This window comes from Manis javanica, chromosome 3 (genome assembly GCF_040802235.1).
Source record: "Manis javanica isolate MJ-LG chromosome 3, MJ_LKY, whole genome shotgun sequence".
NCBI classification, from domain to species: domain Eukaryota; kingdom Metazoa; phylum Chordata; class Mammalia; order Pholidota; family Manidae; genus Manis; species Manis javanica.
In genome coordinates, this window is record NC_133158.1 from 168,762,377 (window position 1) to 168,775,679 (window position 13,303).

General features: G+C 38.1%; 1 protein-coding gene across 5 annotated transcripts in view; it reads right to left on the reverse strand.

Moving 5' to 3' along the window:
- STAG1 (STAG1 cohesin complex component) overlaps window positions 1-13,303 on the reverse strand; it is a 436,291-nt gene that overhangs the window by 324,369 nt on the left and 98,619 nt on the right. For 2 of the 5 annotated variants that reach the window (XM_073232352.1, XM_073232353.1), the window contains 2 exons: window positions 6,119-6,229; window positions 3,798-3,821 (listed from right to left, as the gene is read on the reverse strand). In XM_073232352.1, the coding sequence (XP_073088453.1) occupies window positions 3,798-3,821; window positions 6,119-6,147 (53 nt within the window). In that variant the 5' untranslated portion in view covers window positions 6,148-6,229. Of the gene's footprint in view, window positions 1-3,797; window positions 3,822-4,360; window positions 4,557-6,118; window positions 6,230-13,303 lie in introns of all 5 variants that reach the window. The other 3 variants (XM_073232354.1, XM_073232355.1, XM_073232356.1) reach the window with 2 other exon arrangements.

A 13,303-nucleotide genomic window follows, 5' to 3' on the forward strand; every position in this document is an offset into this window, starting at 1 on the left:
AATATGTATTCTACTGTTTTTGGATGTAATGTTATGTATCTCTTAATTCCAGGTGGTCTAATGTGTCTTTCAAATCCACTGTTTCCTTACTGATTTTCTTTCTGGATGATCAATCCGCTGATAAAAGTGGGGGTATTAAAGTCCCCTATTTTTATTGCATTACTAGCAATCTCTCCCTTTATATCTGATAACATATGCTTTATACATTTAGGTGGCCCTGTGTCGGAAATGTAGATACTTAAAATTGATGTGCTTTCTTGCTGAATTGTGCCATATCATTATATAATGTCCTTCTTTGTATCTTGTAACAATTTTTGTTTTAAGATCTTTTTTGTCTGATGAAAATATTGCTACTCCAGCATTTTTTTCACATTGTTATCTGCATGGAGTATCTTTTTCCATCCCTCCAGTTTCAGACTGTATGTATCCTTAGAGTTAAAGTGAGTCTCTTGTAGACAGCAAATAGATGGGTCTTTTTTTTAAATTAGTTCAGTCACTCTGTGTCTTTTGATTGGAACATTCAGTCTATTTCCATTTAAAGTAATTACTGATAGGTTTACTGCCATTTTGTTAAATCTTCCCTGGTTGTTTTTGTTGTTGTTCTCTGATCCTTTCTTCCTCTCTTGCTTTCCCCTTGTGCCTTATTGTTTTTTTTTTTTAATTGGATTCCCGTCTCTTTGTTTTGTGTGTATCCATTATAAATTTTGGGCTTCTGGTTACCATTGGGGTTCTTACATGACATCCTTCATATGTAATAATCCATATGATAAATTGATAGTCACGTAAGTTTGAACACATTCTAACAACACTATATATTTTACTCTCTCCTCCTCATTATATTTAAATGATGCCTTCTACCTCACCTGTTAATTCAGTGATTCCCTTAACTGTTAGATGTGATTGATTTTACTACTTTTGCTTTTTGACCTTCATACTAGCTGTTCAGTGTTTCATCTACCTCTGATATATGTTTGCTTTTACCAGTGAAATTTCTGCTTTCATATTTTTCTTGCTTCTAGTTAGCATCTTTCCTTTTCTTCCTAAAAAAGATCTTTTAACATTTCCTATATGGCTGGTTTCATGGTAGTGAACTCTTTTTTTTTTTTAATTTTGGTATCATTAATCTACAATTACATAAAGAACATTATGTTTACTAGGCTCCCCCCTTCACCAAGTTCCCCGCTACATACCCCTTCACAGCAACTGTCCATCAGCATAGTAAGATGCTGTAAAAGGTAGTGAACTCTTTTAACATGTTTATCTGTGAAGCTCCTTATCTCCCCTTCCAGTATGAACAACCTTGATGAGGCAAATATTGTTGGATGGAAGTTTTCCTCTTTCAGCACTTTTGACTATATCATGCCACTCCTTTCTGGACTATTGAGTTTCTACTGAAAATTTAGCTGACAGCCTTATGGGGTTTTCCTTTAGGTAACTTGTTGCTTTTCTCTCTCTGCTTTTAATATTCTCTCTTCGATATTTGTCTTTGACATTTGTCATTTATATTGTGATTTGTCTTGGTGTGGACCCCACTGGGTTTATTTTGATTGGGGCTTTTCACGCTTCTTTGACCTGGATATGTTTCCTTCCCTAGGTTAAGTTTTCAGCTGTTATTGCTTCAAACAGTTTTCTACTCCTTTCTCCTTCTCTCTTCTTTTAGGCCTCCTATAATGTGAATGTTTCTAAATCTGATATTGCCCCAAAGTTCCCTTACCCTAGCCATACTTCTTCTTATTCTTTTTTTCTTTCTGCTGTTCGTCTTGAATGCTTTCTATTACTGTCTTCTAATCACAGATATATTCTTCTGCACCCTCTAATCCTCTCTTGACTCCCTCTAGTGTATTTTCTGCTGCAATTGTTGTATTCATCATGTCTGATTGGTTCTGTTCTATATTTTCTATCTGTACAGGTTCTCACTGAGTTGCTCCACTCTTCTTTCAAGTCTGATGAGTAGCTTTATAATCATTAATTTGAACTCCAGTAGATTGCTTAACTCTGTGTCATTTAGTTCTTTTGGGGAAGTTTTGTCATATTCTTTTGTTTCACACATATTCCTCTGCATCCTTGTTTTGTTTGACTTTCTGTACTTGATTCTATTAATTAGTAGAAAAGGATATCTCTCCCACTCTTGAAGGACTGACCTTGTGTTGGGTAGACTATGTGTGCCTGGTGGCTTTGGCTGGGTGTCTGGAGACCACTGTGTGTGGCATGAAGGTGTCTTTGGTGTCCGGTCTCTCAGGGCGTGATGGGAAGGGTGTGCAGTCTAAGGAGCTGAAATGGAGGGGCTCCTGAGAAGACACTGATGGGGTACACCCTGGCAGAGAGGTAGGGATCCAGGTGCAGGTGCAGTCTCGAGGAAAGCCCTGCCTCCACAGCTACTGGCTCCATGCCCATGGTGCAGCAGTGGCTCAGGTATATCCTCCTCCAGGGGAGGGTAGTGATTGACTCCACACTCAAAGTGCAGCTGCAGGCTTAGGCACATCCTTCAGGAAAGTCCCTCCACAACCACTGGTTCTACACCCAAGGAGCAGCAGCAGCTCAGGCGCACTCTCCAGGGTTCAGGGACGACTGGCTCCACACTCTAAGGGCAGCTGCAGCCTGAACACCCTCTCCAGCTGATGAGTCTGGGTATGTATGGGAGCTGGGAAGCCACCAAGACCAAGTCTGAAATTGTATATACATCCCAGTCCTGCTCCCTGTGTCACTGCTGATGTGGGGAAGGGGTGCAAACAACGGCACTCGCCAGACCTCTGATCTGGAGAGAGTTCCAGCCATTACCCTTCTAACTGGCATGTGCTTTAGCAATAAAAATCAGTTTTTTTCATCGGTAGTCTAGAAGTATATTGAGGCACGGTTTTTTTTCTATGACCCAGATAGGAAATCTGTATCATAGTACCTCAGCAATATCCCTCCCCCAGTGTGGGTTGCTGTGCTGGGGGTAGGGTTCCCTCCATTTCTGTATCTCCATTTCTCCTGCTGATTTTTTATGTGATGTTTCTATCCCTTCTTGCATAGAAGCTGTTCACACAGTCTTCAGTTCTTCCTTAAAAGGAAATGCTCTGTGTTTAGGTGTAGATTTGGTATATAGGTGAGAGGAGGTGGATTAAAGCTGTCTCTACACTGCCATTTTCCCATAAGTGTCAATTTTGAAATGTTTTAACTAATGGGAATCTTCCATACAAATGCATAGGATTCTTGAACGGTGCTCCATATATATATGAAATTTATTTAACTACTTATCAGTGAGCATTCAGAATGTCTCTACTTTTGCATTATTATAAACAGCTAAAAAAAACTGTCCTTATACATTAAATCTTATCAGACATCAACAAACATCGGTCTAGCAAAGACAGTAGAATGCTAGGTCAAGGGGTATTCAAACACAAACATCACTCAACTGCTGTTCAATAATTCAGCAAATGGCCAACGTTCACATTTATAAGACTACTGGGAATAAATTAAGAGGAAGAATCATATCAAATGACTTTTTTTGCTCCCTAAAACTCTCTAAATTCTACCTGTCTCCATTTCCACAATAAATCACTTCAAGTTATCACCATCCTAGACTGGATACTGCAACATCCTCTTCCTAATAAGTCTCCTTGGTTGGACTGTTACCCCTTCCAATCTAATCATTATACTGCACTGATAGTGATTTTTAAGTACATATCTTACTATGTTTCTGCCATGCTTAAAACATTACAGTGGCTTCCTTAGAACAACCACCACCATTACCGCCTCAAAATTCTCAAAATATTTCAGCAGGTCTCTGTATGACATCGCCCCACAAGTCTTACCTCATGCACTCTCTATTCCCAACCCTGAAAAAAGAAAACACACAGCTTTATTTCAGCCCTCAAACATACCATTATTCTTTCTACCCCAGGGTAATTGCACATGCCATTCCTTCAGTCTCATTCTAAGTACACTGATCCCTCTTCCTCCCCCAAGCCTTCCCTCCACTTCAGATCTAAGCTCAACTGTCTCTTCTTTAGAAAAGTAGACTACATCAAGGCATGCTGTAAAATTCTCATAAAATCCTCTAATTTACGTTCATAGCACCAATGGCAGTTTAGATGAATATATCTGTGATTATCTGATTAAATTGTATCTATATAAGCTTTATGAGAACAAAACTAAGTTTCTAGTACATATTCTTTCTCCCCAGTACCTAGCATACTTCCTGGAACTGCAGTATGTAGTAAAATATATAAATATATGGTAATTGATAATATTTGACAATGCCTAATCATAAACAGCACAACATTAAGAATTACTGGATCCAAAGTTTATGAGATCTAACAGATTAATTTCTAATATATTATCTTTACAAATGATGGAAACTGAAGTTTACACCTACTAAAAGACACATCATGTTTCCTTTCTTTTACAATGCAGACATGGGATGGATGGATGGCTGGATGGATGAATGGATGGATCAAACAAGATAATAGATGCTGCCAATACATTCAGCAAAATCCTCAGAAAATTGTGTGTCCTCAATAAATGCTTCTTAGATCTCAGCTTGAGCAAGAGTACCATCTCCAGCTAGCAGACTAAAACAAATTTCAATCAACCACCTCGTCACAGATCACTACTGTTCACTACTCAGTTATATCACACTTACATTTTTATGAAAAAAATTCAGTTACTCAGAAAACATGCTAAATATTTCATGGTGATTCAACCTCACTTTAAATACATCTATTTAAACACAACTTCTTTCATATGTAATCAAAGACATATTCACTAAGGGCCCGCCTAATACTCAGTAGTGTGCTGGGAGATGACCATATGAAAACAAGGCGCAAAAGTGCACATTTAGGCAGAAACAGTAAGTAAAGATTTTAAAAAACATTATGTTAAGTATGGTGCTAGAAAAACAGTGAAGAGCATTACAGGAGCAGAAAGTTGGGGGCCCTACCCCAACTCAGGGGTCAGAGGAGCCTTGCTGGAGGCATGACACCTCAGCTAAGACCTACAGGACTAGTGAGAGGGCCAGGTAAGAGCACAGTTACATAGCCATTACAAGCAGGACAATGATAAAATTACAACGAAAGGAAAGAAAATACTACATGGAGACTTCCAAACTTGCTATTATGTTTAAGTTAAGACTTAATAAAAAGGCTTCAGGTAAGTAACTAGAACGTGCTTAAATTCTATCCCCCCCTATATTTGGAGGAAAGAAGGAGATGTTTCTGAGGTTTTTGTTTTTCCAACAAAGGAGAGGTTTTGATGTTTTTCCAAGCAAGTAAACTGATCTGAACAGTTTCTGTCTTAAAGCTAGAGATAAAACTGAAGGCCGGACCAATTAGAAAGAAGGTGACTACAATCTAGTAGAAAAGAGTTACATAAATGAACTGAATCAGTAAAAACATGTAGGTAAGTGTATAAACTGTAGATCACTTCCATTATACCTAAACTGTTATACAGGATCATAGTATGCAGATCCTAATTTGCATTCTTGATGAAACCTATAAAAGGAAAAATATCTGCCACTACACTGATTGCATTTCCCAGAGATTACAAAATAAGACCCAAGTCTAGATCTGTCTTAAAACCCCAACAAATCTAATGAGATGCCATCAGAAATGCCAACTGGTATGTCCTTCATATTACTATGGCAACCAGAAAAGCTCTACAATCTCATTTCAGGAAAAAGAAGGTTAGAGAAATAGTGTGATATATGATAGAGGTCTACAAACTTTTTCTGTAAACAGCCAAAAAAAATATCTACACTTTGCAGTTAATTCATTCTCTATCACAGCTCGTAGCACAAAAGCAGTTGTAAACATTTATAAAGGAATGAGTGTAGCTCTGTTGCAATTAACACTTTATTTACAAAACCAGGCAGCCTGCTAGAAAGATTTGGCAGATAGATCAGTTTGCTGACCCCTGATATAGGACAGTAACATTTTTTTGTTCAAAACCACAAAACATATTGACATTACAGTGGCAAAAGCCATGTATGGATATATGGTAATTATATGCTCGAACAATTCTTTGATTTCAAATATATTGTCTATCAGAACGTATTTGATGTGCCTCATTAAAGAGAGCGTTTTTCATATAGAAAAATGTTTTATACATTTTTAAAATGTAAAACTATAATACTTACTGTAACACTGGTAACTCTGATGTAATCATTGCTGAAGAGGTCTTTCCACAATGGAACAAAAGAATCAAGTGCTTTATAAGTCAAAACTTTAAAAATGACCTCAAACCAATCCTGTTAATTAAAAAAAAAAAGGAAAATTACTTTCTCCAGCTTTACTGACATTTAATTGACAAATAAGATTGTAAGATATTTAAAGTATACAATGTGATGATTTGATACCACATTGTGAAGGACTTTCCCCATCAAGTGAACACACCCATTACTTCACATACTTACCTTGTCTTAGGGAGGAGGTTATGCTTTTAGTAAATTTCAATTATATAATATAGTGCTATCAACTGTAGCTGACCATGTTATACATCAGATATTCACCTGTTACTGAAAGTCTGTAGGTATTCACCAACCTCTCCCTAATCATTACTCCAGAGCCCCTGGTAACCACTTTTCTGGTCATTGTTTCTACGTGCTCAATTTGTTTATTAAGATTCCACATATTAGTGATGCCATGTGGTATTTGTCTTGCTCTGCCAGGCTTATTTCACTTAACATAATGCTCTTCTCCAGGCTCATCAGTGTTGTCAAATGACAGGATTTCCTCTTTTTTAAGGCTGAATAATATTCTGCTGCATATAAATACCAGGTTTTCTTTCCTTATTCATATGTCAATGGACACTTAGGTGTTCCCATACCATGCCTATTGTGAATAATGCTGCTATGAACATGGGAGTACAGATACCACTCAGAATAATGATTTCTGGATAAATATCCAGAAATGGAATCAATTGCTGGACCATATGGTAGTTTCTATTATAATTATCTGAAGAACCTCTATACTGTTTACCATTAGAGACTGCACCAATTTACTTCCCCCCCAAAAGTGTACAAGGTTTCTCTATTCTTCATATCCTCACTAGCATTTACCTACTGTCTTTTTTAAATAGACATCCTCATAAGTGTCAACTGGTATCTCACTGTGGTGTTGATGTGCATTTCCCTAATGATTAGTGATGTTAAGTAGCTTTTCATGTACCTATTGGTCATTTGTATGTCTTCTTTGGAAAAACGTCTACTTAGGTCCTCTGAAAAAATTAAATTATTTTCAAATAAAATGAATATGCCAAAATATAGACTAAAACCAATCAGTACTATGAGCAATCACATTCCTTGATATTTACCCAAATGAATTGGAAACCACACAAAAGCCTGCACAAAGATGTTGATAGATGCTTTACTCAAATTTGTCAAAATAAGGAAGCAATTAAGATGCCCTTCAGGAAGTGAATGAATAAATAAGCGTGGCACATACATGCAGACAATGGAATATTATTTGGTACTAAAAAGGAAAAGAAAGAGCTATCAAGCCATGAAAAGACATTAGGAAGCTCAAGTGCATTATTACTAACTGAAAGAAGCTGATCTGAACTGCTACATACTGCACAATTCCAACTATATGGCACTTTGGGGAAGGAAAAACTATGGAGACAGTAAAAGGTTGATAGGTTGCTGGAGTTTAGGACAGGAGGAATGAATGGGTGGATACAGATTATTTTTTAGGGCACTGAAACTATTCTGTATGATACTGCAGTGGGTTTATCAAACCCCACAGAATGTAAAATACCAAGAGTAAACCCTAATGTAAACGTGGACTTTGTGTGATAATGATGTATCAATGTAGATTCAGGGTAAAAAGATGTACCACTCCAGGGCAGCAATTTTATAATGGGGTGGGGGAGGGGAATGACTCTACCTTCTGCTCAATTTTGCTGTGAACCTAAAATTTCCCTAAATAATAAAGTCTGTTAAAGGAAAACAGAAGTAGCAGGGGAAGTAGGATAAAACAGAGCATCCATCGGACAAGCCATGATACGATATCAAATGGAACAACATAGAGTGTAATTGGAAATCCAGAAAGAGAAAGTACAACACAGAATACTTAACAGATAACAGAGAAGAACTTACCCAAAATAATATATTAAAACCCAAATTGGAGATCAGAGAATTCCCAAGCAGAATAAATACTTTAAATTATAAACATTGCTAAAAACCAAAGCTAAGGAGAAAACTCCAAAGGAAGCTAAAGAAACAGGATTCCTTGCATAAGGAAAAACAAAGATAAGAATATATAAGACTTTTTGTTGGAAACAATGTAAGCTGAAAGACAATGGAATACATCTTTAAAGTGTTGAGAGGAAAAAAAAGCGAACCCTAAACTATATACCCAGTGATAACAATCTTTCAAATATAAATAAAAGGAGTGATGTAATAGAAAACAGAGGACTAGGAAGATCCAAGAATCAGCTCCTCCGTAAAGCAACCCTTAGGTTGGCAAAAAATGACAATCAACTTTTATAGACATCTAGAATCTTACAACTTATAACAGACAGAGAAGTATTTAACAATGAAAAAGTCTGCTAAATTGAATAAGAAAGCATTGGAGCATTCTCGCTTACCTGTGTACCATCTCCCCTCCACCAGGTTCAAGAGTGCCCATAAGGACTGTCTACCAAGTTCTTCATGCAGCTTGCTGGTGCCAAAGAGAACATGGACTTTGTTCTCAAAAATAGTGGCTGTGTATTTTGAAAGACTTTCCAGGTGTCATCTTTCAAAAGGGCTTAGACATACACTGCAAGTAGCTACCTGGGGCAAGAGGCAGTAGATGGTACAAGCAGCAGACAATATGAAAATTATCAGAATAAGGAGGTGGAGGAGGAAGATACTCAGCAGAATTAGGGCTTTAAAGGGTTATTATATATATCAGGAAATCTAGAATGCTATATACATGCCTAGGGCTGGATGCATGCTTAGAGAACACCTGAGAGGAGCACAGGCTGGCAACTCTAGCTTATCTTTGGGCTATGTACAAGCACAAGGTGAAGCACAAAGGGACGGTGAAGACAGCCAGCTGGAAGACAGGCTGTTGGCAGCCTAACTAACCTCTGAAGGAACACCTCAGTGAGAGATAGTCTGCAAACCCCAAGAGATTACTTTTTAACTGTTGGCTCCCACTGGTTCGGGAAATGTGTAAAAGATCACAGTTGACCATGGATATTACAGTATTTCAGTGACCATATGTAACAAGGAATACATTCTTTGAAAAAATAGTTCAGAGAAGTCACTAAACAAGAACGGAAGCCCTCCAGATAAACAACAGTAAACTCAGAGGAGGAAAGGAAAATCTAGTGTCCTCAGTAATTACATTAAAATATTCAAAATGTCCAGTTTTTAAGAAAAACAATAAAGAACACACAAAAGGAATACAAAGAAATAGTCAAGTATAGCCCACTGACAGGGAAAAAAATGTGATAGAAATAATCTCTGAGTAAGCCCAGACACTGAACTTATCGACTTTCAGAAGAAGACAGAAAAGTATAGAAAAAAAATCTCCAAAGACATAATGGAGGAAAATTCTCCAATTTTCATGAAATGCAGAAATTGCCACAATCAAGAAGATCAACAAACCCAAGTCAGAAAAAGTCAAGAGATTCATACAGATACAAACAATAATCAAATGTTAAAAACCAAAGACAATGAGAGAATCTTAAAAAAGCAAAGAGAGGGAGATTCATGATGGCAGTGTGAGGGGTGAGAAGAATTCCTCCCAAAACAACAAACAGCATGAAAATGTAGTTAATTGATACAACTAACCCTAAAACAGCAACAAGAAAGAAGGCTGAAGAGACTGCATGCAGACCTCACGAAAAGAGCAGACCTCATGAACCTGGGTAACATACGAAAGCCTTAATCCAGCGGCACCCAAGGGCTTCCCCCACCCCAGCCCACCTGTGGGAGGAAGAGAAATGGACTGGGGGAGGGGGTGGTAGCCTAGAACTGCTGAACACCCAGCCCTGGAGGTCTGCTTTGGGAGCAGAAAATTACACTGTGTGGTGCTCTGCACGTTGGGGAGCTCAGCCAGGTGGAGTGCTTAAGAGACAGACTCTGGCCATTTGTGGAAGAGGGGATCCACACCCGGCCACTCTGGGACAAGGGATAAGGCAGGTGGTCTGAGAGGCTTCCTAGCAGAGAAAGGACTGCTGAAGGGGCAGGGTTTGCATGGAGCTTGCTGCGTGGCGGAGGGGAGAGCTGGACAAGGTTGTCCCGGTGCACTCTGCCCAGCTGGTTGGGAACCTTGAGGAACTTCAGGCACCCCATGCCTCTGCCTACTCAGCTCCCAGGCCCCCCACTGTGACACGCAGCCCACTGCACCTTCCTCCTAAACTACCCACACCAGACTGCAAACTGGCAGTCACTGTGCTGGCAACAGGCCAGACAGAGGGAGGACCCGCCTCCAACAGCTGGACACACCGAGCACAGAGGCTTACACATGTGTGCTCAGCCCACTGGCTCTGACACCGGAGACAGGCACCACAGACAGGAATCAGGAAATAGCTCTTTCCTCCCCTCAGGCACCAGCATCACTCCCCTACAACCTCCAACCTCACTCTAGGAGCTGAGAAGATCCAGAAACTGGCACTTCTGGGCACCCTACAGAAATATGAAACGTCAAAAGAACATGGTTCAGAACAAAATCTCACAAACCCCGAGAAAAAGGGTCAAATGAAACTGAACTCACCAATCTGCCTGAAAGAAAGTTCAAAATAAAAATCATAAACATGCTTATGGAGGTACAGAAAAATATTCAAGAACTCAGGAATGAATATAAGTCAGAGATTCAATCATTAAGAACTTCCATATCTGAAATGAAACATACAGTGGAGGGATTTAAAAGCAGATTAGATGTAGTAGAAGAGGTGATAAATGGAACAGAAATTGGAGAAGAGGAATACAAAGAAGCTGAGGCAGAGAGAAAAAAGAATATCTAAGAATGAAAGAATATTGAGAGAACTGTGTGACCAATGCAAACGGAACAACATTCACATTATAGGGGTAACACAAGAAGAAGAGAGAGAAAAAGGGATAGAAAGTGTCATTGAGGAGGTAATTGCCAAAAATTTCCCCAATCTGGGGAAGGAAATACTCTCTTAAGCCATGGAGGTGCACAAATCTCCCAACACAAGGGACTCAAGGAAGACAACATCAAGACATATAATAATTAAAATGGCAAAGATCAAGGATAAAGACAGACTTTTAAAAGCAGCTAGAGAGAGAAAAAAGATCACATACAAAGGAAAACCCATCAAGCAGATTTCTCAACAGAAACTTACAGGCCAGAAGGGAGTGGCATGATATATTTAATGCAATGAAACAGAAGGGCCTTGAACCAAGAATACTCTACCTGGCAACTTATCATTTAAATTTGAAAGAGGAATTAAACAACTTTCAGATAAGAAAACGTTGAGAGAATTGACCTCCCACAAAACACCTCTACAGTGCATTTTGGAGGGACTCCTATAGATGGAAATATTCCTAAGGCTAAACAAGATGTAACCCAATGGGTAGACAAAGAGTACAGAATATGATTCATAACATACAAAAAATGAAGGAGGAAGAATAAGGAGAAAAAAAAAAAGAAGAACCTTTAGGTTATGTTTGTGATAGCACCCGAAGTGAATTAAGTTAGAGTGTTAGATAGTAAAGGATTGCCCTTGAACCTTTGGTAACCATGAATCTAAAGCCTGCAATGGCACCAAATATATACCTATCGATAATCACCCTAAATGCAAATAGTCTGAATGCACTAATCAAAAGACACAGAGTCACTGAATGGATTAAAAAACAAGACCCACCTATATGCTGCCTACAAGACACACACTTCAAACCCAAAGACATACACAGACTGAAAGTAAAAGGGATGGAAAAAGATATGTCATGCAACTAATAAAGAGAAAACACAAGAGTTGCAGTACTTGGATCAGAAAAAATAGACTTCAAAACAAAGAAAGTAATAAGAGACAAAGAATGACATTACGATAAGGGGGTCAGTTGAACAAAAGGATGTAACTATTATAAGTATCTTTGAACCCAACACAGAATCACCTACAAATGTGAAACAAATACTAACAGAATTAAAGGGCAAAATACAATGCAATACATTCATTTTAGGAGTCTTCAACACACTACTCACTCCAAAGGACAGATCAACCAGTCAGAAAATAAGTAAAGAACCATAGGCACTGAACAACACATTAGAACAGATGGACCTTACAGACATCTACAGAACACTCTATCCAAAAGCAACAGGATACACATTCTTTCAAGGGCACATGGAACATTTTCAAGAATAGATCATGTACAAGGCCCCAAAAAGAACATCAGTAAATTCAAAAACATTGAAATTGTACCAAGCTGCTTCTCAGATCACAAAGCTAATGAGACTAGAAATAAATTACACAAAGAAAATGAAAATGCCCACTGAGACATGAAGGCTTAATAATATGCTCCTAAATAATCAATCGATCAATGACCGGATAAAAACAGATTTCAAGCAATATACAGAAACAAATGACAACAATAATTCAACAACACAAAATCTGTGGTATACAGCAAAGACTGAGCTAAAAGGGAAATATATTGCAATACAGGCTTACCTCAGGAAAGAAGAACAACCCCAAATGAACAGTCTAAACTCACAATCAATGAAACCAGAGAAGGAATAACAATTGAGGCCCAAAGTCAGTAGAAGGAGGGACATAATAAAGATAAGACCATAAATAAATAAAATCAAGAATAAAATAACAGAAAGAATCGATGAAGGCAGGAGCTGGCCCTTTGAGAAAATAAACAAAATAGATAAATCCCTAGCAGACTTATCAAGAAAAAGAGTTTACACAAACAGAATCAGAAATGAGAAAGTAAAAATCACTACGGACACCACAGAAATACAAAAAATTATGAGAAAATACTATGAAAAATTACATGGTACAAACAGGATAACCTAGAAGTAACAGACAACTTTCTAGAAAAATACAACTTTCCAAGGCTAACCCAGGAAGAAACAGAAAATCCGAGTAGACCAATGACCAGGAAAGAAATTGAACTGGTAATCAAAGAACAACCTAAGAACAAAATCCATGGACCACAAGGCTTCACTGCTGAGTTCTAGCAAACATTTAGTGAAGACCTAAAACCCATCCTCCTTAAAGTTTTCCAATAAGTAAAACAGGAGGAAATACACCATCTACAAGGCCAACATAACACTAATACCAAACCAGGCAAAGACTTCACAAATAAAGAAACCTCAGACCAATATCCATGATGAACATAGATACAAAAATACTCAACAAAATA